The sequence below is a fragment of the Coregonus clupeaformis genome, chromosome 24, assembly GCF_020615455.1.
Source record: "Coregonus clupeaformis isolate EN_2021a chromosome 24, ASM2061545v1, whole genome shotgun sequence".
Classification (NCBI taxonomy): Eukaryota; Metazoa; Chordata; class Actinopteri; order Salmoniformes; family Salmonidae; genus Coregonus; species Coregonus clupeaformis.
The window spans coordinates 17,315,891-17,343,261 of NC_059215.1; the positions used below are offsets into that span (position 1 = coordinate 17,315,891).

At 43.6% G+C, this 27,371-nt stretch overlaps 1 protein-coding gene across 4 annotated transcripts in view; it reads left to right on the forward strand.

Annotated features, from left to right (window-relative positions):
* Positions 1 to 212: 212 nt before the first annotated feature.
* LOC121537904 (formin-like protein 3) overlaps positions 213 to 27,371 on the forward strand; it is an 83,574-nt gene continuing 56,415 nt past the window's right edge. For all 4 annotated transcript variants that reach the window (XM_041845548.2, XM_041845546.2, XM_041845549.2 and 1 more), the window contains exon 1: positions 213 to 1,261. In XM_041845548.2, coding sequence (XP_041701482.1) covers positions 1,145 to 1,261 — 117 coding nt within the window. In that variant the 5' untranslated portion in view covers positions 213 to 1,144. The remainder of the gene's footprint in view (positions 1,262 to 27,371) is intronic.

Sequence of the window (27,371 nt, forward strand, 5' to 3'; positions counted from 1 at the left end):
TCCTGTTACTCACCTCTTCTGTAAGACAATGTCTTCCTACCAAAATGACACCCTATTCCCTAGATAGTACACTACTTATGACCAGAGCCCTATGGGAATACATTTACATTTTAGTCATTTAGCAGACGCTCTTATCCAGAGTGACTTACAGGAGCAATTAGGGTTAAGTGCCTTGCTCAAGGGCACATCTACAGATTTTTCACCTAGTCGGCTCGGGGATTAGAACCAGCGACCTTTCGGTTACTGGCACAACGCTCTTAACCACTAAACTACCTGCCATTTGTGACGCACAATATTTTATTATAAGATCAGCAGAAATCCTGTATACCACTTGTAGACTACACTGAAGACTTACTGGCTTATTGGCTTTAATGTCAAGGGATAAATACATTTAGTATGTGATGTATGAAGAAAAAAAAAAGTATGCACATTGTTAGTGCTGTAGTCATGATGGTGGCGATAAAGTGCTGATATCAAATTTACCAAATTGACCCAGATGTAGCAGGGTCTATGTCAACTATAACAGATGTGAGTGAATAGTAGAGAGATAGGCAATGTGATTGACAAGCCAACGCCTCAATAGAGAGGGCGTTCCTTTGCGAAAAGGGGCGGGGCAATAGCAGAAACTCTGCCTTCTGAGTGGAAGCAAGCACATCGAAGAGTCTTCTAATTTGGATCACACAACAATAATGAATGGAAAGGCATCGTAGCCAAGAAAATTCAGCTCAGCAACTAAGTAGCCTAGCTATTTGGGTGGATTATTATTGAAAGAAGAATTCACAGAAAGAAATGGAGATGGATTGGCCGGGTAAATTGGAGACCATTCTTTGGAACAGAAAACAATTGTATCCTCATTGTTACTGTTGAGAGATGAGGTTCCGTTTAGAGTAAGTTACAGTTTAGTGTTCTTTACAAATGCAAAAGTAGCAGTTTTTTTTTTATTGAGACAGAATGAAACTGGTGTGGTGTAAACTTTTGATTTAAACGGAAACTTTTGGAACAGAAGTGCTGTGATTTGGAATAACGCACTGGTGCATTTTGGAGGAACAGAGAACATTTTCCCACTTTTGGAAAAACTCTGGAAGAACGTCGAAAGAGGGAACTTTATCTATTCTACTTAAAGGATACAGTACTTATTTTAACCATGGGGAATATTGAGAGTGTGGATGGACAGTCGGACAATATGAAGCATCATGTAATGCCGTTGAAAGTGCCAATGCCTGACCAGTCGGAGTTGGAGGAGAGATTTGCTTTAGTTTTGGTAAGTGACTGTTGCCTCAGATAAATGTTTGAATTGGAATGGCTTCTGAGTTTGGTTTCCTGTGTTCCAGACTGTCACAGAGAGGGGACATATCAAACTTCAAAAGCGCACAATTAACATGTAAAAAAACATTAGGCTACCTACTGATCTGTCATGCTGACGTGATACAGTGTAGACCATTTATCACGAGTACAGAACATATGACCTACCATAGGGTAGGCTTTAAGAGGATGTGTGACGTTTTTCTTTAAATTAGTGGAATGTGTATGTTCACAATCCAAGGCAGCATTGTGTTGTGTACAGTATGTTTGTGTGTGGTTGTATGTATTTGTATGTGTTTGTAGTGCCAGTAGTGGCCTGGGGTCTGCAATAAGTCAGTCAATCAGTCATGTTACAAGTTGTTTGTTACAAAACACGTAGTCTTAGACAAAATACCCCCCAAAAAAATAAAAATAAAAATAATAATAATAATAATAACCCAAAGGGCCGGTTTCCTACACACAGCTTAAGCCTAGTCCTGGACTAAGAAGCATGTTGAATGGAGATTCAATGGAGAGTGCTGTTTAGTCCAGGACTAGGTTTCATTTGTGTGTGACGTTTTTCTTTAAATGAGTGGCCTAAAGTTATGATAAACAGCTCATGGATTTACACAGGCAACACTTATTTTTTCATTAAGATATTATTCCTTTTATCATATGGATCAGTTGGTCGGGTACCCCAAACAGGTTTCTAACATCAGAAACACAGGGAAAACACGAAAATACCATTTATCTAACACAAATGGTTAATCAAGACAATCCATATTTATCAGCCTAGTGCACTGTGATGTCTACAGTAAGACAGTGGATCTGTTTATATAGTTTCGTGTGTCCTTCTTGTGGAAAGAAATATGAGCAAAACTAAACTATCACACTTTTCCTTTCTTCTCCTGTAATGATATAGTTGCTGATACCGGTATTCTAAATTGGCCGACCCGACCCATTCTGTCCTACCCCCATCTGCTTTCTGTTTCTCCCCCTCTCGCTCCTGCGGTTCTTTTGTTTCCAAAAAGTCAGCTCCAGGCTTTGGGCTAATTTACTGAAGCCTATTGCCTTGTAAGAATTGGCTCGTTTTCAGAGTAACATTTCACTTTAATTATCAAACTTTTAATGACACGTATATGGCCCAAATTCCCGTTATGGAATTTCCTTTTTTTATTTAAAATTACGCACAGTCGCTTTCAGATCATTCGCTGACAGATTCCAACAACATTTTCTGAATTCCCCTAAAACTCCCACACGTGTGAGATCATAAAAAGAGAACCACCCCATCTCCTCTATTGCTCTGCTCGCCATCTTTGCATGGCCCATCTTGCGGGCTTGAGTTGTGCTGGGGCTTTGTGATGCTGTGTAGACTACACAGTCAAAACACACTTTATCCATTCAGCTGAAGTGTCAAGTGTGTCTGTCATCCTAAATCAAGAGACCAAGAAGATACTTTCTTTGTGTGTAATAATGATGCACTTTTATGTGCCAAAACTAAAGTGAACATTTAAAAAAAGTTGGTGGTGACTTTGTTTTTATTGGAATGCAATACCTTTGATTCCAGAAAATAGTAGACATCCGGTGATGGATAGTATGGCACAAATAATCCCTGTAATGTAAATGATGAAATAGTGGGCTATATGCCATCATTATGGTTTATAATATATTTATAATGACTATAACACACTTTAATCATAATAAGATTTGTTCTTGTGACAAACTCTCACCACCATTGGAATATTTTTCTTCATAGCTGTGTCAATAGCATAGCTATGGGCAGTGGTTATGCAAATGATATCGTATTCTTACATTTGAAAGCAAAGTTCCTTGTCATTCTTTCAGAACAAACTGTCCCCAAACCACATCTCTCCAAACCACTAATTTAAGAATCCAAACAAAAAAAGACTAATCCCTTCATTCCACCATGAATCAAAAAAATCGTTTCTCAGCCCATATGGCTTCCGCTGACCATGTCAGTAAGTCCTGTTAAACCTCTACAAATGTGTAGAGTCCAGTGTTTCCCACTTATATGATCAACCTCACCACACCACATCACACCACACCCAGCCTGAGTTTAGTGTCTGTGTGTGGACTTTACAGTAACAGTATTGGCATGTCCCAGAAACACTGCAGCTGGCATCCTCTCCTCTCCTCTCCTCTCCTCCCCTCTCCTCTCCTCTCCTCTCCTCTCCTCTCCTCTCCTCTCCTCTCCTCTCCTCTCCTCTCCTCTCCTCTCCTCTCCTCTCCTCTCCTCTCCTCTCCTCTCCTCTCCTCTCCTCTCCTCTCCTCTACCATGATACTCGTACAGCTAATTATTGAGCCAATCAACATCCCTCCTGAGAATGCCTGTCTCTTTTATATACTGTACTCTGTAACTGTATATCAGTCCACCTATAGGGACATTAATGTCTGTTGAAGTCTCTCATGTTACACTATATACAGTGCATTTGGAAAGTATTCAGACCCCTTGACTTTTTCCACATTTTGTTATGTTACAGACTTATTCTAAAATTGAGTAAATTGTTTTTTCCCCCCACATCAATCTGCACACAATACCCCATAATGACAAAGCAAAAACAGGTTTTTATAAATGTTTGCAAATAATAAATAAACCCCCCCAGCAAATATCACATTTACATAAGTATTCAGACCCTTTACTCAGTACTTTGTTGAAGCACCTTTGGCAGTGATTACAGCCTCGAGTCTTCTTGGGTATGACGCTACAAGCTTGGCACACCGGTAGTCCCCTGTAGCTCAGTCGGTAGAGCAAGGCGCTTGCAACGCCAGGGTTGTGGGTTCGTTTCTCACGGGGGGCCAGTATGAAAATGTATGCACTCACTAACTGTAAGTCGCTCTAGATAAGAGTGTCTGCTAAATGACTAAAATGTAAAAAATGTATATGGGGAGTTTCTCCCGATCCACTCAAGCTCTGTCAGGTTGGATGGGGAGCGTTGCTGCACAGCCTTTTTCAGGTCTCTCCAGAGATGTTCGATCGGGTTCAAGTCCGGGCTCTGGCTGGGCCACTCAAGGACATTCAGAGACTTGTCCCGAAGCCACTCCTGCGTTGTCTTGGCTGTGTGCTAAGAGTCGTTGTCCTGTTGGAAGGTGAACCTTTGCCCCAGTCTGAGGTCATGAGCACTCTGGAGCAAGTTTTCACCAAGGATCTCTCTGTACTTTGCTCCGTTCATCTTTCCCTCGATCCTGACTAGTCTCCCAGTCTCCCAGTCCCTGCCGCTGAAAAACATCCCCACAGCATGATGCTGCCACCACCATGCTTCACGGTATGGATGGTGCCAAGTTTCCTCCAGACGTGACGCTTCGCATTCAGGCCAAAGAGTGCAATCTTGGTTTCATCAGACCTGAGAATCTTGTTTGTCATGGTCTGAGAGTCTTTAGGTGCCTTATGGCAAACTCCAAGCGGGGTGTCATGTGCCTTTAACTGAGGAGTGGCTTCCGTCTGGCCACTCTACCATAAAGGCCTGATTGGTGGAGAGCTGCAGAGATGGTTGTCCTTCTGGAAGGTTCTCCCATCTCCACAGAGGAACTCTAGAGCTCTGTCAGAGTGACCATCAGGTTCTTGGTCACCTCCCTGACTAAGGCACTTCTGCTCAGTTTGGCCGGGCGGCCAGCTCTAGGAAGAGTCTTGGTGGTTCCAAACTTCTTCCATTTAAGAATGATGGAGGCCACTGTGTTCTTGGGGACCTTCAATGCTGCAGAAATGTTTTGGTACCCTTCCCCAGATCTGTGCCTAGACACAATCCTGTCTCGGAGCGCTACGGACAATTCCTTCGACCTCATGGCTTGGTTTTTGCTCTGACATGCACTGTCAACTGTGGGACCTTATATAGACAGGTGTGTGCCTTTCCAAAGCATGTCCAATCAATTGAAATTACCACAGGTGGACTCCAATCAAGTTGTAGAAACATCTCAAGGATGATCAATGGAAACAGGATGTACCTGAGCTCAATTTCGAGTCTCATAGCAAAGGGTCTCAATACTTATGTAAATAAGGTATTTCTGTTTTTCATTTGTAATACATTTGCAAAAATGTCTAAAAACCTGTTTTCACTTTGTCATTATGGGGTATTGTTTGTAGATTGCTGATAAAAAAATATGTAATCAATTTTAGAATAAGGCTGTAATGTAACAAGATGTGGAAAAAGTAAAGGGGTCTGAATACTTTCAGAAGGCTGTGTTGGTGTGTGTGGACCATGATAGATCCTTAGTGATGTGGACAAGCTCTCGACCCGCTCCACTACAGCCCCGTCGATGTGAATGGGGGCGTGCTCGGCCCTCCGTTTCCTGTAGTCCACGATCAGCTCCTTTTTCTTGCTGACGTTGAGGGAGAGGTTGTTGTCCTGGCACTACACTGCCAGGTATCTGTCCTCCTCCCTGTAGGCTGTCTCATCGTTGTTGTTGATCAGGCCTACCACTGTTGTCTATACAAATATCCCACTTTCAATTACTTTTCCCTGATTTTCTATGTTGTCCCTATCACATCCCTGCACTTGTTGACTGCTGTGCTAAAGTCTCAGCTCCCAGCTATTATGACAAACTATTATATCAAATATCCAAATATTTCACATCATCACCCCCACATAGAGAACTGCCTGCAGAAGCCAGTGTGTGGTAATCAAAGGCCAAGCTCAGCTAGAAGCTGTTCTCAGTTAGATATGGCTGGTGGGGGTCATGCAGAAACAGTTAGAAACAGTTACTTTTAGACATCATATTTTCCAGAGGGCAAAGCACTGCGGCAGGGGGTATGTTATGTATCAACAGTACTGTGTCCTCTCATGGCCTTTGGTTAGAAATGTGAGTTCTTAAAGGGCAATTCCACAGTAACGGAATTATGCTTTGACTCAGTTTTTTTTTCACTTTAAAATGTGTGCCAAACAAAAACCATTGATTTCAAAGTTTAACAAACCATACAACTCTATGCACAACCTTTAACAATTTCCACTGAACATTTTACAAAAACGAATTTAGTAGAAGAATTGTGCAGGTGCAAACGTTGGTAACAGAATTACAGTAAAATCTACCTCAGTTTTGTATACGACCACATTCTCCAAAAACGCTGTTAAATATCTACTCTGAATTAAGATTAAAATATGTAATCTTTTTTTATTATTGAACTACAGTAAGTGAAGTGGATTTACACCTGGTAACAAATTACAATAACAGAATTACATCATGGGTCCCTGATCTGTACTACATAGAAACGCATAATTATGATGATGAATTTCCTTCTCCTCATGTTTCAGAAGTTTGGACATCACAGAGCAGCACAGCAGAGCAGAGTAGGGTAGAGTGCAGTAGAGTACAGTACAGTAAAGTAGACTATAGTTCAATACAGTAGAGTACAGTACAATATACTGTACTGTACTCTACTTTTCTTTACTGTACTGTACTGCATTCTACTGTACAGTATTGTATTGTACAGTACTCTACTGTGCTCTACTCACTGTATTGTAATGTACTGTATTGCATTGTACTGTACTCTACTGTGCTCTACTCACTGAACAGTAAACAGTATTGTGCTGTATTGTACTCAGCACTGTACTGTATTGTACTGTACTCTACTGTGCTCTATTCACTGTACTGCACTCAGTACTGTACTGTATTGTACTGTACTCTACTGTGCTCTATTCACTGTATTGTACTCAGTACTGTATTTTATTGTACTGTGCTCTACTGTGCTCTATTCACTTTACTGTACTCAGTACCGTAATGTAATGTACTGTATTGAACTGTACTCTACTCACTGTACTGTATTGTGCTATCCAAACTTGTGAAACATGCGTCTATGACAGTCTGTCACAAGAGACTAAGTGATATGTAACAGGTTGAACTGCATAACTCATGGACAAATACACCAATAACAGATAGATAATAGTAAACTATCTACAACTGTCGTAATTTGAAGGATATCTTTTCATCCTCCTTGTCATCCCCACAAGACACTTCCTTGACTTTGTATCTTGTTGCGAGACAGAACAACATGTGTTTTTAGTGGTTTTATGGTGACAATGGTCTGTGTGTTTTTAGTGGTTTTATGGTGACAATGGTCTGTGTGTTTTTAGTGGTTTTATGGTGACAATGGTCTGTGTGTTTTTAGTGTTTTTATGGTGACAGAGGCTGCTGCCTCTGTTTAGGAGGTAAATAGACTTCAAAGCTCCAGGTTGTCAGGAAGAGAGGGAGACGCATGCACACACACACACATACACACGCACGCACGGACACACACTCACGCACACACATGGACACACACTCACGCACACACACGCACGCACGCACGGACACACACTCACACGCATACACACGCACGCACGGACACACACTCACGCACGCACATACAAACACACCATCTTGAAGTTGGAGGTAGTCAGGATATGGAAGAGAGGGCCATGGCTTGGCTAGCTGGCCGTGATTAGAGGTCAGGTCAGGTCACACTGGGGGTTTCCTTCCCAGATAGAATGGTACTATACTCTCAAAACAATCTCAGGGACTCTACATTGTTGTCTCACTCTGTTTGCTACAATAGATGAGGGAAAACGTTTCGATTGGTCATAAGATGGGGTAAAATGTTTCTATTGGTCATAAGATCCCATGTAGCTCAGTTGGTAGAGCATGGCGTTTGCAAGCCAGGGTTGTGGGTTTGTTTCCCACGGGGGGCCAGTATGAAAATGTATGCACTCACTAAAAACTGTAAGTCGCTCTGGATAAGAGTGTCTACAAAAATGTAAAAATGTATTGGTCATATTTTCAATGAATAAAAAATTGTCTCCATTTTGTTACAAGAAAAATGGTAGAATTTTCTATGGAAATAAACAAATCAGCATAAATAGAATTTCATAACTGTTTTCCATAAATGGAATTTTGTTATCACATTCTTCGTTCCGTGCATGCCTGTGTGTGTGTGTGTGTGTGTGTGCGCCTGCATGCGAATGCTTGTGAGGGTGCACTGGGATATGTGTGTGTGTGTGTGTGTGTGTGTGTGTGTGTGTGTGTGTGTGTGTGTGTGCGCCTGCATGCGAATGCTTGTGAGGGTGCACTGGGATATGTGTGTGTGTGTGTGTGTGTGTGTGTGTGTACTAAGGATGTGCATATGTGTATGTGTTTGGTGGGGCAGCCTCCCTCTCTCAGACAGAAGCAGGCAGCTCCCAGACATCCCTTGGCTTTTGGAATGGCAGCAGCGCAGACAGCAGCACATTATGATGTAATGAGTGCAGGCTGTGCCAGTGCAGTAATATCTATCCATCCACGGCTAACGACTTTAGCAGAATCACTCATCTATGGATGGGAGAGGAAATGGAGGAGGTTTTGAGTGGAGAGGGGGGCAGAGGATGGGGGAGTGGGGCAGGGGGTAGGAGGAGGACGGGGTGGGATGAGACCCCTGGGTTAAATTAGACTACTTCATGCGGTCTGATAATAAAATGGTTGGGTCAAGTCTAACCAGGAGCATGTGCTCTTTTCTCTCTTCTCTCTTGTTCAGTCCATCATCTCTCTCTCTCTCTCTCTCTCTCTCTCTCTCTCTCTCTCTCTCTCTCTCTCTCTCTCTCTCTCTCTCTCTCTCTCTCTCCCTTCCTTCCTTCCTTCCTTCCTTCCTTTCTTCCTTTCTTCCTTCCTTCCCCCCCCCCCCTCTCTCTTCAGAAACAGTCCTAGCTCTGTTTCTCTTCTTCTGTGGCCTAGCATTTGTACAGCACTCTACAGAGGTTTCGATACGGTAAGCTTTATTAGCTAACCTTCTCCATATGACGTTCTCCTTGGTGGTGGTGTTTTCAAAGGTGTGTATGGCTGGGCTGGAGTGGGGGCTGGGACCTTGCAGTTCTGGGATGGCCAGATCCTCTTTCAAAGTGCCACTGCTCTGTGTGTGTGTCTCTGTCTCTGTGTGTGTGTCCCCGCACCACTCCACTCCACCGCTGGATCCCTGTGGTCAAGTCTGGGCTGGGGCCACAGGACAACTCAGCCAGGCTCAGCTAGGCTCACAGAGAGAGCAGAGGGAAAATTCCCTTTGAACTGGCTGCCTGACACTGTGCTGCCTACTGCGGCCCTCTACTACTGACTTTACCAACGGGTTAGAACAGCACACACATAATTCATAGCTGTTTGGGAAAGAGACTGTGATTATTGTCTCTACTTGATTGCGTTGATTGGAATCCATCCTAACAGATTTGTCAGAGACTTTGTCCCAAAAGGCACCCCATAGGGCTCTAGTCAAAAGTAGCACCCTATATAGGGAATAGGGTGCCATTTGGGACACAACCAGAGTGGTGCAGAGAGTTGTAACATACTCCGAGGTTTGATTGTGGTACAGGCAAGTCCCTCTGGTTTGCATGAGCTCGGATATTTATGTGGAATGAGATTTTGAGAAGTTGGAGGAAGGAAAGGAGGGTTAGTGAACCATAGTCAAGTGAAATGAGACAGAATGTGATGACAAAGTGACTCCTTCACCCCTCCTCTGACATCAGCAGTAGTCAGAGAGAGAGAGAAATAGAAGTAGAAATGATCCATGACTGGACTGCTAAATGACTGGTCTGCGGTGCTTTACCCATTCTACTTATTCTGTTTCTATGGTCAGAAAGCACTAAAAAGACCTGGAGGGAGTCGGTCAGGATGGTGTGTGTGTGTGTGTGTGTGTGTGTGTGTGTGTGTTTGTTTGATAGATGCCACTCAGCTGAAACTAAAAGATTCAAGCTGTGTGCAGCGTTTATGGGACATTCAATCTAAATCATTTTCCTTTGTTTGGGGGAAGCTGCATTTTACACTCTTAGAAAAAAGGGTTCCAAAAGGGTTCTTCGGCTGTCCCCATAGGAGAACCCTTTTTGGTTCCAGGTAGAACCCTTTTTGGTTCTAGGTAGAACCCTTTTTGGTTTCAGGTAGAACCCTTTTGGGTTCCATGTAGAACTCTCTGTGGAAAGGGTTCTTCATGGAACCCAAAAGGTTTCTACCTGGAACCAAAAGGGTTCTACCTGGAACCAGAAAGCGTTCTTCAAAGGGTTCTCCTATGGGGACAGCCGAAGAACCATTTTAGCTTCTATATAGCACCTTTTTTTCTAAGAGTATATGTTTCTGAACAGGCAGCGGGTATGTGTTCATCTGTCTCCATCAGCGCCAAGCCAAGGGCCAGGCTCCATACAGCCACAGAGAGAGAGAGGAGTGGAGGGACTGTGGGATCAGGATGCAGTCTCAAATGAAGGCACTTCCACCTGTCTTTCTCTCCCACAGGCTATAGCTAGTCCCTATTATGGCCTAGTCTTTATGGGCCTGGGCCTAAAGGTTTCTAGTGCTTTTCTGAGCAAAGCAGTTATTTAGAAAAGCCCAGCTCAAGTTGAAGAGCATGACTGAACAGATACAGCGTGTCTCTACACACATGGAACGTCAATGACTCTGGAAGGGTTCTTCATGTGACCCACCTGACTGAACAAGGATTCTTCCATTCCATTCTTCAGTTCCGTTCTTTTAAGCAGCCATTCAACTGACCACCTTGATAGTATTGTTGAAGAGTACTCACGACTTCAACTTTAATGGTCTTGGCTGGAGGTTTGAGTCAAACATTGTTCTCTCCACTGAACTGTGGAATATGAAGTTGACTGAGTCTATGGAATGAGTATACATAGTGTGTTGTGCTGCCTCCGTACAATAAGCCATTTTGTATGATCTTTAATGTTGTTAATATAGTCAAGTATTGTTTATGTATGAGGGAGTGTGCAGGGCTATATTTATGCATGTGCATGTGTTAGTGTGTGTATGTGCATGCATGTGGGAGTAAAGGGGGGGGGGGACTGGTTTCCTCCGCAATACAATGGGGACTCTGTCAGTGGTGTTGTTTTAAACAGGGGGCCTCATCCCCTGGTGCCTTTTGTGCTACACTTATACGTTATGATGCTCACAGGGACGGATGCGAAGCTCACAGGGACAGATCCCGAAGTTCACAGGGTGATGGCTTTAACACTATGTATGCGTCCCAAATGGCACACTATTCCCTATGTAGTACACTACTCTTCACAGGGTCCATAGGGCTTTGGTCAAAAGTGGGGCACTAAATATGGAATAAAGTGCCATTGGGGATTCAGCCCATAAATCAGAAACCAGCTTGGTGATATAATCATTTTACCACTGAGAAACCAGCTTGGTGATATAATCATTTTACCACTGAGAAACCAGCTTGGTGATATAATAATTTTACCACTGAGAAACCAGCTTGGTGATATAATCATTTTACCACTGAGAAACCAGCTTGGTGATATAATAATTTTACCACTGAGAAACCAGCTTGGTGATATAATCATTTTACCACTGAGAAACCAGCTTGGTGATATAATCATTTTACCACTGAGAAACCAGCTTGGTGATATAATAATTTTACCACTGAGAAACCAGCTTGGTGATATAATAATTTTACCACTGAGAAACCAGCTTGGTGATATAATCATTTTACCACTGAGAAACCAGCTTGGTGATATAATAATTTTACCACTGAGAAACCAGCTTGGTGATATAATCATTTTACCACTGAGAAACCAGCTTGGTGATATAATAATTTTACCACTGAGAAACCAGCTTGGTGATATAAACCTTTTACACTCAGAAACCAGCTTGGTGAAATAATCATTTTACCACTGAGAAACCAGATTGGTGATATAATCATTTTACCACTCAGAAACCAGCTTGGTGATATAATCATTTTACTACTCAGAAACCAGCTTGGTGATATAATCATTTTACCACTCAGAAACCAGCTTGGTGATAAAATCATTTTACCACTCAGAAACCAGATTGGTGATATAATCATTTTACCACTCAGAAACCAGCTTGGTGATATAATCATTTTACCACTCAGAAACAAGCTTGGTGATATAATCATTTTACCACTCAGAAACCAGCTTGGTGATAAAATCATTTTACCACTCAGAAACCAGCTTGGTGATATAATCATTTTACCACTCAGAAACAAGCTTGGTGATATAATCATTTTACCACTCAGAAACCAGCTTGGTGATAAAATCATTTTACCACTCAGAAAACTGTCTTGGTGATATAATCATTTTACCACTCAGAAAACTGTCTTGGTGTATGTGTTCACTAGTGTTATAGTCATTTAGCACTAAGCATGCTGTTTGGACCTTATGTAAGATATTGCATCTCCCCCCTCTATCTCCCCCCTCTATCTTTCTCGCCATCTCTCGATACTAGGGTGTGGACTACTTCTGCTTTCTCAATGTATTTTGAGAGAGTGTTGAGGGTTGCCCCGGCAACTAGCAGTGAATGACGCTCAGAGTGGGTGGTTAGGAAACATGGGAAATGTCTTCTTGTTGCCAGACATGTGACCAGACTTGGGCCTAGATTCAATCAGATCAAGCGTTAACCGGCGTTAGCCGAGCTGCATAGCTGATGTTTTGGCGGTGTCAGAGATGTAACTGTGCTGGAGCTGTCAAATCGGTTAGCAGCTGCTCTTGATCATTGTCACAAAGCCACACCTGTTCCACTCGAGTTAGAACTTCAGATTGAGAAAGTGTAGGTTATATAGAAATAATGACGCTCAAATTGAAAATCATTAAATGAAATAATGAGGATTTCGATCATCCTAATAGAGGTGTAGATTACATTTCACATTCCAGTGTTCCAACTTATAAACTGGCTGCATGGGATTTATGTTAATGCGACTCCGTGTAGCCAATGGCAATGTCCACTTTAGGTATAATGTCGGGAGCCGCTTGTGGATTTGACAGTAGTTCCACCTCTGAAACAACAGCTATGCGGAGGTCTATTAAAGCGGATCTGATTGAATAGAGCCCTGAGTCTTTGTCCCAAATGGTACCCTATTCCCTATATAGTGCACTACTTTTGACCTGGGCCCATAGGTTATATAGGGAATAGAGTGCCATTTAGGACGCACATGGCATAGTGTGTATGTCAGGGCTCTCCAACCCTGTTCCTGGAGAGCTACCCTCCTGTAGGTTTTCACTCCAACCCTAATCTAGCGCACCTGATTCTAATAATTAGCTGGTTGATCAGCTGCATCAGGTTAGTTAAAACTGGGGTTGGAGCGAAAACCTACAGGAGGGTAGCTCTCCAGGAACAGGGTTGAAGAACCCTGGTGTAATAAGTATGTATACACAGTCATTTTCACACAGGGTCTAGGCTTCTCATTCCTTCACTGACCACTTAAGGCTCGCACACATCCCACTGAATGTGGATCTAGCATTTGTCTGCCAATCGTTCAGTGTGTTTTAGGGACCACCCGCAATAGATGTCTGACTGCCGTTTTCATACGATTCTACATGTAAAATTGTTGCACACTCTCTCAGTTTTAGTTGACTTTTCCCTCATTTTCAGCTCAATGCCTCTTTCCCATCAAACGTCATCCTGACCAGCCCCTGAAAAAGTCATGAGTCTTGGGGTTGGGGATAGTGTGGCTACATGTATTATCTTTAAAGCAATCAATCAATCAAATGTATTTATAAACCCAGCCTAAAACCCCAGAGAGCAAGCAATGCAGATGTAGAATCCTGGTGGCTAGGAAAAACTCCCTAGAAAGGCAGGAACCTAGGAAGAAACCTAGAGAGGAACCAGGCTCTGAGGGGTGGTCAGTCCTCTTCTGGCTGTGCCGGTGGAGATTATAAGCGTACATGGCTAGATTGTTCCTCGAGATGTTCAAACGTTCCTAGATGACCAGCAGGGTCAAATAATAATCACAGTGGCTGTAGAGGGTACAACAGGTCAGCACCTCAGCAGTAAATGCCAGATGGCTTTTCATAGCCGAGCATTCAGAGGTCGAGACAGCAGGTGCCGTTGAAAGAGAGGTTGAGAGAGAGAGGGGGTCGAAACAGCAGGTCCGGGATAAGGTAGCAGGTCCGGTGAACAGGTCAGAGTTCCATAGCTAGACCGTACTACTGCCACACCTGCGGTCACGAGTCATTAAGGCAGTCAAATTCCACGTGATCGTTTAGTCACGGTAATTAGGCTACTCCAAGCTCTGATGCTGCTGATGGTCATTAGTAGCCTACCAAACTTGCTAACTGCCTGGTACTCAGCACTCTATTGTCCCTCTAATCACTCGGACATCAATGCAAATGTTTTCAAAAATCTAATCAAACACTTCATGAGAGCCCATGAGCTCATGTTGCGCAACATTTCAATAGGCTATGCAATTGCGCGAGAAAACTGAGTGATGGCCTCTACTGAAAAGAGGAGGATCAGCTTTCTATAGGCTAGGCCTACTATATTTATTTTTCAACTTTCCTAATATTAAGCACATTGCTTATATTTACAACAGGAGTATAGCCTACCTGGCTGGCATGAAAATAAATCACGGGGAACTGTCGTCCATTCGCTATTTAAGTGCATAGATTACATGTATTTTTTCCCCATGCCCCTGTTTCGATACAGGTGCATGATAATGGTCCATTCTAAATCAAAACAAATTTCACACATATATTTTTTAGTATACGTAAAGACAAGATTAAATCAAGAATAGTCTGATTGGTGACAATATTAGCCTATCACTGAATGATGCCCAGCATAAGAAACAATGCCTTTTTTTTGTGACTTTTTCGAATCATAGTCGCACACCTCATGTAGCATAGCCCATAGGCCTATATGTTTTAATAAGGTTTGTATCACAACTAAAATTAAGCACATTAATCTGCCTTACAAGGGGTGAAGAGCCTAACTGGCATACATAAGCAGCGCGTGAGTTTCAAGTTTGGAGAAGATAATTTTCACCATAAAAATGCACCTTCATAATAAAAGCATTACATGCAGAATTGCATTTGCAGTCACTTTTGATAATGGTGTTTTCCGCTAATGGAACATTCGTGCTTATAGCCTACTACCATGTGCGCATTGCTGCGCTTATAATGTGAAGAAATAGCCTAATAGTTTATCAACATTTTAAGCTAAATGTTCTGATCTGTTGCGTCAGCCACATTGCGCAAAAAATATTTTTTGATGCTAGTGGTTGTATTAATTTGGGATCTATCGCATCCCACAACTGTCCCAGATTATGTTTGGAATATTTATTTCTCGCACAGAATAGAATAGGTCTACCTTTGTACTATGGGGGGTAGTAGATTGACATGGGCTAGTGCTTTTGCTGTTCGTTAGGCCTACTCATCTTGTTGGCCGACGAAAAGTAAATGTGGACAGTTCTTCCAATATCTTCAATATGCACCTCGGAATTGGATAAGGATGCGTCCCCGATGTGTCTGTCTTCACTTGTAGCCTGTGAGAAATACCCGATCACGTGATGGAGCGTGCAACACAGTGAGAAGGGCACAACGGCCACTGGCCGCAAAAGGCATGGATTTTTTTAGGGTGCATTACGGCCACACAAATAGGATGCCGCCGTGAAATTCTGAATGAGTGACTGATGTAGTGTGTACAGCCTGCGCAAAAAAACAAAGCAGAACTCATGCCTTTCAAGCAACTTTTTTTCAAATCATCATTAGTTGCATCATGCAGCCTTACAATGTATTACAAATCAAAACATATAGCCCAACGTTTGTAGAACAACTACAGTTACATTAATAACTCTAAATTAAGCATATAGGAATACCTATTTCTTTGTTAACCGCTCAACACAGAATAGCGGCATGTGCGCACTCCCTCAAATCGTTTGGAGAAAATATCCTTTCTATTTTATTCAGCTTTGTTTAATTGTATTCTTCATACTAAAACTCAGCAAAAAAAGAAACGTCCTCTCACTGTCAACTGCGTTTATTTTCAGCAAACTTAACATGTTTAAATATTTGTATGAACATAACAAGATTCAATAACTGAGACATAAAAAAAGTTCCACAGACATGTGACTAACAGAAATTGAACAATGTGTCCCTGAACAAAGGGGGGGTCAAAAGTAACAGTCAGTATCTGGTGTGGCCACCAGCTGCATTAAGTACTGCAGTGCATCTCCTCCTCATGGACTGCACTAGATTTGCCAGTTCTTACTGTGAGATGTTACCCCACTCTTCCACCAAGGCACCTGCAAGTTCCCTGACATTTCTGGGTGGAATGGCCCTAGCCCTCACCCTCCGATTCAACTGGTCCCAGACATGTTCAATGGAATTTAGATCCAGGCTCTTCACTGGCCATGGCAGAACACTGACATTCTTGTCTTGCAGGAAATCACGCACAGAACGAGCAGTATGGCTGGTGGCATTGTCATGCTGGAGGGTCATGTCAGGATGAGCCTGCAGGAAGGGTACCACATGAGGGAGGAGGATGTCTTCCCTGTAACGCACAGCATTGAGATTGCCTGCACACCGCCCCAGACCATGACGGACCCTCCACCTCCAAATCGATCCAGCTCCAGAGTACAGGCCTTGGTGTAACGCTCATTCCTTCGACGATAAACGCGAATCCAACCATCACCCCTGGTGAGACAAAACCGTGACTCGTCAGTGAAGAGCACTTTTTGCCAGTCCTGTCTGGTCCAGCGACGGTGGGTTTGTGCCCATAGGCGACGTTGCCGGTGATGTCTGGTGAGGACATGCCTTACAACAGGCCTACAAGCCCTCAGTCCAGCCTCTCTCAGCCTATTGCGGACAGTCTGAGCACTGATGGAGGGATTGTGCATTCCTGGTGTAACTCGGGCAGTTGTTGTTGCCATCCTGTACCTGTCCCACAGGTGTGATGTTTGGATGTACCGATCCTGTGCAAGTGTTGTTACACGTGGTCTGCCACTGCGAGGACGATCAGCTGTCCGTCCTGTCTCACTGTAGCGCTGTCTTAGGCGTCTCACAGTACGGACATTGCAATTTATTGCCCTGGCCATATCTGCAGTCCTCATGCCTCCTTGCAGCATGCCTAAGGCACATTCACACAGATGAGCACGGACCCTGGACATCTTTCTCTTGGTGTTTTTCAGAGTCAGTAGAAAGGCCTCTTTAGTGTCCTAAGTTTTCATAACTGTGACCTTATTTGCCTACCGTCTGTAAGCTGTTAGTGTCTTAACGACCGTTCCACAGGTGCATGTTCATTAATTGTTTATGGTTCATTGAACAAGCATGGGAAACCGTGTTTAAACCCTTTACAATGAAGATCTGTGAAGTTATTTGGATTTTTACAAATTAGCCAGATCAGCACCCAACATAAGGACAACTCAGAGTATGCTATTCTGTTCTTCTGAAATAGACTACATTTTCTTCATATCATGCTTCTTTAGACCTGTCTACAATAAATAATGGATTTATTGTAAAGGTGTAGGCTATATTACATTGATTTATTTGACTTTTTTAAATGTAGATGTTCCAAAGGTCAGCATCAGTGGCTTGTAGGCTAAGTGTGGAAGCCAGGAGATGCTAAATGTGTTTATGTTAATTAACGGTCAATTACCGTGAGACCAACAGTTATTTGCTTGACAATCACCGGCTGATGAGATGTCATGACCGCCACAGACCTATCCACAGCCAGAGGCAGAACAGCAGAAACTGGATCAGCAGCACAACCAGGTGGTCTGGGGACGGGGACATCCAGGAGTCATCAGGCCAGGTAGGCCTGAGGCATGGTCCTAGGGCTCAGGTCCTCTGGGAGGGGAGACAGAGAGAGAGAGAGAGCAAGAGAGAGAGAGAGAGAGATGGGAGAAATAGAGGGAGCATACCTAAGATCACACAGGACACCAGATAAGACAGGATAATTACACCAGATATAACAGACTGACCCTAGCCCCCCGGCACATTGACTATTGCAGCATAGATACTGGGGACTGAGACAGGAGGGGTCGGTGGACACTGTGGCCCAGTCCGACAATACCCCCAGACAGGGCCAACCAGGCAGGAATATAACCCCACCCACTTTTCCGTTCACTTCCTTTTCCATTCAGTACTGTGGTTTTAAGGTTAGTTATAGTAATGTACATCAATTATAGTCCTTATATCCACATATGGGTGAAATTCCAGAACCCTTAGTTCCAGAGGGGCCATTCTGCTGGTTCTGTTGTGTTTCCCCTCCAGGCTCCAGCAGATCTCTAGCTAACACGCTGACTGACTGGGCAGGGTGTCGAAAGGGCCAATCGGCCATCACCTGATTTACTGAGACGTTCATCTACCTGCATTCCTGGCGTACCATGTGTATTTCCTCTGCTTTGAGGCTTCCCCGTTTCTGCCTGGCGGACAGCCAGAGGGAAACAAACAGGACATCCGCTGTTACGCTGGAATGAATGAATAACTGATTTGTGATTCATGAGCAATTGTAATGGCCATTTTGTTTATGTTGCATCTCATAAACTTTTTCATTCCTCTGTTTCCTATGTCAAAACAAATTCACAGGAAATATGTCATTGGTCAGTTAGCTAGTAGCCGTGTTTTGTCAGGTGGGGGCATGCTAGGACATTGTTGTGTGATAAGGTCATTGATATGTTTTGGACATTCACAACAATCGCCTACTGTTGAAAGAACTCTAGGATATGTGGCCAGTGGGCAAAACTGGTTGAAATGACCTCGATACAACCAGTTGGATGTAATTATGTCATTTCAACCAGTTTTACCCACTTGGAAATGCCACCACTAGGCTTTAGATTCATATTGGAGGTTTGCACATCTGGCTCCTACACAGTGACCCTGAGCCCCTGACAAGGCTGTTTATCTCCCAGTGACTCCCACCCTGCTGATAACAAGCTTGGCTTCAAAGAACCCTATGATGAAAATTATCTTGAAACTCAACTCAGCAGGACTCAACAGGCTATCAGTGGCATAGACCATTCTCCTCATGTCCCAGATCCAGTCCCATTGGAGGATAAAGAAATAAAAATACCCTAACAAATAGTTTGAGGGGATAGCTCAATTATTGATTGTTGTTTTCTTCTGAAATGGTTTTCGGGAATCGCTCTCTTTATGTCGGCATGACGTGTGTCTCAGACCGACAATGGAATGTCTAGACTTTGTGTCTTTGGTTCTCCATTAGCAAGCAGCGGCTGGTAGAGAACGTAATCAAAGGTCACACTCTGAGAGCCAGAAGGCCCAGGGGAGATGAGGCAGTTGTCAGGCCAGGCTTCCAGACCTGGGTTCAAATACTATTTCAAATAATTCCAAATACTATTATCTGTGCTGGATTGAGCTTGGCTGTTGCAATGGAACCAATAGAAAAGTCCTGAAAGTGTAAACCCCATCCACCTCGCACTCCAGGCAAGCTAAAGCACACTCTTGAATTACTTGAAAGATTTTCAACAGTATTTGATCCCAGGTCTGCAGGCTTCAGAGGGGAAAATGGGGGGCTGCACTGCACTGTGTGTGTGTGTGGGTGTGTGTGTGTGTGTGTGTGTGCGCGCACGTGCAGCAGCAGTCAGCCCTGGCCCCTGGACTGCATGGTAGACAGAGAGCAGAGCAGAGCATAGCCGGCTGTAGGGCAGACTCCACAGCTGGAAAGCCTGTTGCTGCCGCATCATGTTGGGGATTTTTAACCCTCTGATTCATTTTTTTATGCTTTTCAGGCTTCCAATTCAGCTATTATGTTGCTTAGTAGCATGGATTCATTTTCTGTAGAGCAGCAGATCAGTGTCAGAACATTAATTCTACTTGATACTGTTTAAACATGATATGTTATATACAACATATTAAATACATTTTTACATTACTTTTTTTACTTCAAGTTACTTTGTGTTTTGAGTACAGATCAGTACTATCATTAGTTGTCATTACTGGAAGTTGTTTGGGACAATGGGATTGGAACGTTTTCATTGTCCTGGTGGTTCAGAGATTCCACAAGTCAAGAATGTGGTTCTGTCATTTAGCTTAGCATGTAAATGAACACCTCACTTAGCTCAGGTTGCTTCTGTAAACAAGAACCAGCAGGGGGGAGAGATAGGGTCGTATGTCACCCTGCCCATACTCCTCCCCCAACACTCCACCTCTTTCTCCCCCTCTCCTCTCTCTTTTCATCCTTTCTTCTCCACACGCTCCCCCTCTCACTCAGATCCCCTGTTTTTCTCTCTAATTCTCTCTACCCCTTTTCTCTCTCCCGTACTCTCTACCCTACTGCTCATCTCAATTCAATTTAAGGGCTTTATTGGCATGGGAAACATCTCTCTCTCTCTCTCTCTCTCCCCCCCCCCCTCTCTCTCTCTCTCTGTCTCTCTCTGTCTCTCTCTGTCTCTCTCTGTCTCTCTCTGTCTCTCTCTCTCTCTCTCTCTCTCTCTCTCTCTCTCTCTCTCTCTCTCTCTCTCTCTCTCTCTCTCTCTCTCTCTCTCTCTCTCTCTCTCTCTCTCTCTCTCTCTCTCTCTCTCTCTCTCTCTCTCTCTCTCTCAATTCAATTCCATTTAAGGGCTTTATTGGCATGGGAAACATTGCCAAAGCAAGTGAGGTAGATAGTAAACAAAAGTGAAATAAACAATAAATATTAACAGTAAACATTACACTCAGAAATTCCAAAAGAATAAAGACATTTCAAATGTTATATTATGTATACAGTGAGGGAAAAAAGTATTTGATCCCCTGCTGATTTTGTACGTTTGCCCAATGACAAAGACATGATCAGTCTATAATTTTAATGGTAGGTTTATTTGAACAGTGAGAGACAGAATACAACAACAAAAATCCAGAAAAATGCATGTCAAAAATGTTATAAATTGATTTGCATTTTAATGAGGGAAATAAGTATTTGACCCCTCTGCAAAACATGACTTAGTACTTGATGGCAAAACCCTTGTTGGCAATCACAGAGGTCAGACGTTTCTTGTAGTTGGCCACCAGGATTGCACACATCTCAGGAGGGATTTTGTTCCACTCCTCTTTGCAGATCTTCTCCAAGTCATTAAGGTTTCGAGGCTGACGTTTGGCAACTCGAACCTTCAGCTCCCTCCACGGATTTTCTATGGGATTAAGGTCTGGAGACTGGCTAGGCCACTCCAGGACCTCAATGTGCTTCTTCTTGAGCCACTCCTTTGTTGCCTTGGCCGTGTGTTTTGGGTCATTGTCATGCTGGAATACCCATCCACGACCCATTTTCAATGCCCTGGCTGAGGGAAGGAGGTTCTCACCCAAGATTTGATGGTACATGGCCCCGTCCATCGTCCCTTTGATGCGGTGAAGTTGTCCTGCCCCTTAGCAGAAAAACACCCCCAAAGCATAATGTTTCCACCTCCATGTTTGACGGTGGGGATGGTGTTCTTGGGGTCATAGGCAGCATTCCTCCTCCTCCAAACACGGCGAGTTGAGTTGATGGCAAAGAGCTTGATTTTGGTCTCATCTGACCACAACACTTTCACCCAGTTCTCCTCTGAATCATTCAGATGTTCATTGGCAAACTTCAGACGGGCCTGTATATGTTCTTTCTTGAGCAGGGGGACCTTGCGGGCGCTGCAGGATTTCAGTCCTTCACGGCGTAGTGTGTTACCAATTGTTTTCTTGGTGACTATGGTCCCAGCTGCCTTGAGATCATTGACAAGATCCTCCCGTGTAGTTCTGGACTGATTCCTCACCGTTCTCATGATCATTGCAACTCCACGAGGTGAGATCTTGCATGGAGCCCCAGGCCGAGGGAGATTGACAGGTCTTTTGTGTTTCTTCCATTTGCGAATAATCGCACCAACTGTTGTCACCTTCTCATCAAGCTGCTTGGCGATGGTCTTGTAGCCCATTCCAGCCTTGTGTAGGTCTACAATCTTGTCCCTGACATCCTTGGAGAGCTCTTTGGTCTTGGCCATGGTGGAGAGTTTGGAATCTGATTGATTGATTGCTTCTGTGGACAGGTGTCTTTTATACAGGTAACACGCTGAGATTAGGAGCACTCCCTTTAAGAGTGTGCTCCTAATCTCAGCTCGTTACCTGTATAAAAGACACCTGGGAGCCAGAAATCTTTCTGATTGAGAGGGGGTCAAATACTTATTTCCCTCATTAAAATGCAAATCAATTTATAACATTTTCGACATGCGTTTTTCTGGGTTTTGTTGTTGTTATTCTGTATCTCACTGTTCAAATAAACCTACTACTAAAATTATAGACTGATCATGTCTTTGTCAGTGGGCAAACGTACAAAATCAGCAGGGGATCAAATACTTTTTTCCCTCACTGTATATACAGTGTTGTAACAATGTGCAAATAGTTAAAGTACAAATGGTAAAATAAATCAACATAAATATGGATTGTTGTTTACAATGGTGTTTGTTCTTCACTGGTTGCCCTTTTCTTGTGGCAACAGTTCACAAATATTGCTGCTGTGATGGCACACTATGGTATTTCACCCAGTAGATAAGGGAGTTCCTCAAAATTGGGTTTGTTTTCAAATTCTTTGTGGATCTCTGTAATCTGAGGGAAATATGTGTCTCTAATATGGTCATACATTTGGCAGGAGGTTAGGAAGTGCAGCTCAGTTTCCACCTCATTTTGTGGGCAGTGTGCACATAGCCTGTCTTCTCTTGAGAGCCAGGTCTGCATATGGCGGCCTTTCTCAATAGCAAGGCTATGCTCACTGAGTCTGTACATAGTCAAAGCTTTCCTTAAGTTTGGGTCAGTCACAGTGGTCAGGTATTCTGCCACTGTGTACTCTCTGTTTAGGGACAAATAGCATTCTAGTTTGCTCTGTTTTTTTGTTAATTCTTTCCAATGTGTCAAGTAATTCTATTTTAGTTTTCTCATGATTTGGTTGGGTCTAATTGTGTTGTTGTCCTGGGGCTCTGTGGGGTCTGTTTGTGTTTGTGAACAGAGCCCCAGGACCAGCTTGCTTAGGGGACTCTTCTCCAAGTTCATCTCTCTGTAGGTGATGGCTTTGTTATGGAAGGTTTGGGAATCGCTTCCTTTTAAGTAGTTATAGAATTTAACGTCTCTTTTCTGGATTTTGATAATTAGCGGGTATCGGCCTAATTCTGCTCTGCATGCATTATTGGGTGTTTTTCGTTGTACACAGAGGATATTTTTGCAGAATTCTGCATGCAGAGTCTTAATTTGGTGTTTGTCCCATTTTGTGAATTCTTGGTTGGTGAGCGGACCCCAGACCACACAACCAAAAACTGAGATTTACTGTCAGGGCCCAGGTCTGACAATTTTAACCGCAAACTTGTTGTTTGTGTACATGGATTTTGTCGTATGTTTTCCCCCCAACCCCACTTTCCATAAATTTGTATAGCAGACCCTCATGCCAAATTGAGTCAAAAGCTTTTTTGAAATCAACAAAGCATGAGAAGACTTTGCCTTTGTTTTGTTTTGTTTGTTTGTCAATTAGGGGGTACAGGGTGAAAAAAAAGCCAATTTGACATTTGCTCAGTACATTGCTTTCACTGAGGAAATTAAGTAGTCTGCTGTTAATGATAATGCAGAGGATTTTCCCAAGGTTGCTGTTGACGCATAGAAGATGGGCCATAGCTAAGGATGATGTTAAAGAGTTTAAGTATAGCCAATTGGAATTTGTGGTCTGTATATTTTAACATTTCATTGAGGATACCATCAACACCACAGGCCTTTATGGGTTGGAGGGTTTGTATTTTGTCCTGTAGTTCATTCAATGTAATTGGAGAATATTCTCTCTCTCTCTCTCTCTCTCTCTCTCTCTCTCTCTCTCTCTCTCTCTCTCTCTCTCTCTCTCTCTCTCTCTCTCTCTCTCTTTCTCTCTCTCTCTCGCTCTCTCTCTCGCTCTCTCTCTCTCTCTCTCTCTCTCTCTCGGAGCCAGCCCCAGTAGTTCCAGTCTCTTTGTGCTGATGGCTCTGGCTCTGCTGGTCTTTGTTATGACTGCCTGCTTCGGGTTACCTCGGGTTACCTTGTGAAGAGTGCCAGGTGGATCTAATGCCAGCACAGAGAAAGAGGGGCAGCGTTTTCTCACACTCCTCTCTCTCTTGCTCTGCCTTTCTCTTCATTCAATTCAACAGGTCTTTTACCTGAGAGCACCAAAACAGTGACACTATCTTTGGAAAACACACACACACACACACACACACACACACACACACACACACGACTCAAGGCTGTTTTATTTACTGAACAGCCAAGGAAGTCCCCCTTGTCCCATGACGATGCTGAGGATCCTGTCCTATGTCCCTTTCATTGTGCTTCACCCCCAGTGTGTGTGCATGTGTGTGTGCCTGTCCTGTCCCCTTTCATTGTGCTTCACCCAGGGTGTGTGTGTGTGTGTGTGTGTGTGTGTGTGTACGTGTGCGTGTGTGCGTGCGTGTGTGCCTGTCCTGTACACTTTCATTACATTGTCCTACCAATGTTTAGAGTAAATGTGATGTAATTTTCCTTCAGGTCATTGGCATGTATGGATGACCTCACGTATGGGAGTCTGCAAGGTAGGGCAGGGGGAGAGGGGGAGTGGGAGAGGGGAGAGGGGGAATGGGAGAGGGGGAGTGGGAGAGGGGAGACAGGGAGTGGGAGAGGGGAGAGGGGGAATGGGAGAGGGGGAGTGGGAGAGGGGAGACAGGGAGTGGGAGAGAGGGTAGAGGGAGAAGAGAAGGGAGGCAAGGTAGAGGAGAGGGGAATTAAGTGAGACGGAATAGGTAGATAGGGAGGGGTGAAGGAGAGAGGGGGGAGAAGGGAGAAGGGTAGGAGGAGGGCTCTATTCTCAGAGTCTTCTCCCACTTGTTATTTAAGGGGGGAGGATGTTTATCTTGAGCTAAATCCAGACGACTCCACTCACTAATACTGGTTCACCGCCCAAACTCAATAGATAGGGTTTGCTTTTTAGAAGATGTGCTCCGTAAAAATGTCTAAAGAAAACCCAGTGGTCCAGGGCCAGGCCATATTCATGTTGTTTTCTTTGCCTGCTCAGTCTTGGATCCTTCTTGGATCTAGTTTCTTCCAGGGATCAACAGGAAGTGGCTTTCCATCCTTACCAGACAAAACCCTTTATTAAAGTGTTTCAGGGCTAAGCCTATCTCCTCCTCTATTGGCCAGCCTAGGGCTTCGCTCTCCATTTTTTAAGTGTTATCAGACACAGTCTAGGCGAGTGTTTCGCACAGTGGGATCGCTTTTAAAGGGAAAGTCACCAGTCGGCAGAGATGGAGACCACATATACTGTACTCTGCCAGTCATTTTTTAGTGGTCCTGTGTAGCTCAGTTGGTAGAGCATGGCGCTTGCAACGCCAGGATTGTGGATTCAATTCCAGGGGCCACCCATACGTAAAATGTATGCACGCATGACTGTGACTTGCTTTGGATAAAAGCGTCTGCTAAATGGCATAAATTATGTGTGATTGTCTCATAAAAACACATCAGGTCTTGTCTGCTGCAGTCCTTCTCTGACTAGGAGATGGTCAGACACTACCAGACGGTCAGGGTCGGGAGTGGAGTGTCTGTCTGTCTTGGGCTCACTCTCTAGCCCCGTTTATACCCTGTTCTATATTGCGTCCTTTGTCCTGTACATGTCCACTTCCTGATTGTGCCCAAATTTTTTGATAGGTGTAGATGATTAAAAGACACAATGTGATCTGATTGTGATCAGATCTTCCTGACCACCTCTGGAGGTAGTCAGGCACACATTGTGTCTGGATATCAATCAAGTGTAGATGGATCTGGATGGTTAAACCATTTAAATCATTATTATATCACCCTCTAAAATCATTGACAGGTGACATCATTGACTTATGACATCAATATATTTCATAAAATAGATAATCTAATATTAATTTGAAAGAATATCTGCCAAATGATTTATATACAAGGAGGGACCAGGAAATCTGGTCACAATGTGGACACAGTGGACAGATATCAGACCCATTTTAATACCATGTGTAGAATGTGGACAAGATCAGGACAAAGGACGCATGTTTGGACCAGGTATAAACAAGGCTTCTGTGTCTGTCTGTGTCTGGGCTGACACATGGATAGCTCCTCCTCCATCCCTCTCTCTTTCCTCTCAATGTCTGGCGTCTGTACAGCACATCAAATGGTAGACAGGGTGAGGTAGACAGGGACAGCTTCAGTGTAATCTATAACCAGCATTCTTTTAAACAAGTAGACAGATTCTTAGAAGTAGTGTCTAGTGTTCAAACTGCATTGCAGTTCTCAGCAATCAGAGAAAATCTTACCTCAACTAGATTTAATCAGTTTGGCTCTGTGACTGGGATCCAGCTTTCAGTCTAGATTTCTATGTTTTGAAGATTCATCACATTCAAACTTGGTCAGCCTATGGATTTAAAACAGAGATACGATCCTACCCACTATGCAATAATTTGCTTAATAACTCCTAGATTTACATGGGTTTTAGCCCAAACATAGAGCTCTTTATTGGGCTTGTTTGTGTTTGAGACTGTACCACAGAGATCTTGATTAAATAAACTGATGTCTGATATCTGGACACCAACCAGAAACACAATCAAACAAAACAAACTAGAAAGTCCTCTAGCTCCAGGAATACACATCTCTGTTTTTCTAGTGTTATTTCAGTAGAACATGGGACTATGGGAGGAAGCTCTGTTGATAGGACCGTAGTACTAAACGGTTGGTTGTGTGAGACTATGGTTGTGTCCCAAATGGCACCCTATTCTCTATGGGCCCAGGTCAAAAGTAGTGCACTATGTAGGGAATAGGGTGCCATTTGGAAAGTTGTCTATGACTAATGGTCTAATTTGGTACAGTATATCTGTCCTTTGTAGGTGTTGGATCTGTGGGAAAGTAAAGAGCTTGTGAAACATCCTGTTGGTCCTCCATGTTTCCCTCAGTAGTTCATTTGGGAGCTTCTGGCAGCTTTAAGGCCCTGCAGTAGACTAGTGTCCTGTCACACTCCAGAAACAGGAGGCTCCTGCCCGATGGGCTGCTCTGGCTCAGACAAGGCTACTACTCTGGCTGCTTTGCAGGTCATAAACTGAACTAGAGGATAAGTGGAAATCAGGCTAGAGACTGGTGTATATTTTACATTACATTTTAGTCATTTATCCAGAGCGACTTACAGGAGCAATTAGGGTTAAGTGACTTGCTCAAGGGCACATCGACAGACTTTTCACCTAGTCGGCTCGGGGATTAGAACCAGCGACCTTTCGGTTACTGGCACAACGCTCTTAACCACTAAGCTACCTGCCGCCCCAAGCAGATGAAGTCCCTGTTCCCTGGTGATTATGACATCTGTGTTGCGTGCTGAATCTCTGTGGTACTTGGTCTCTCTCTCTCTCTCTCTCTCTCTCTCTCTCTCTCTCTCTCTCTCTCTCTCTCTCTCTCTCTCTCTCTCTC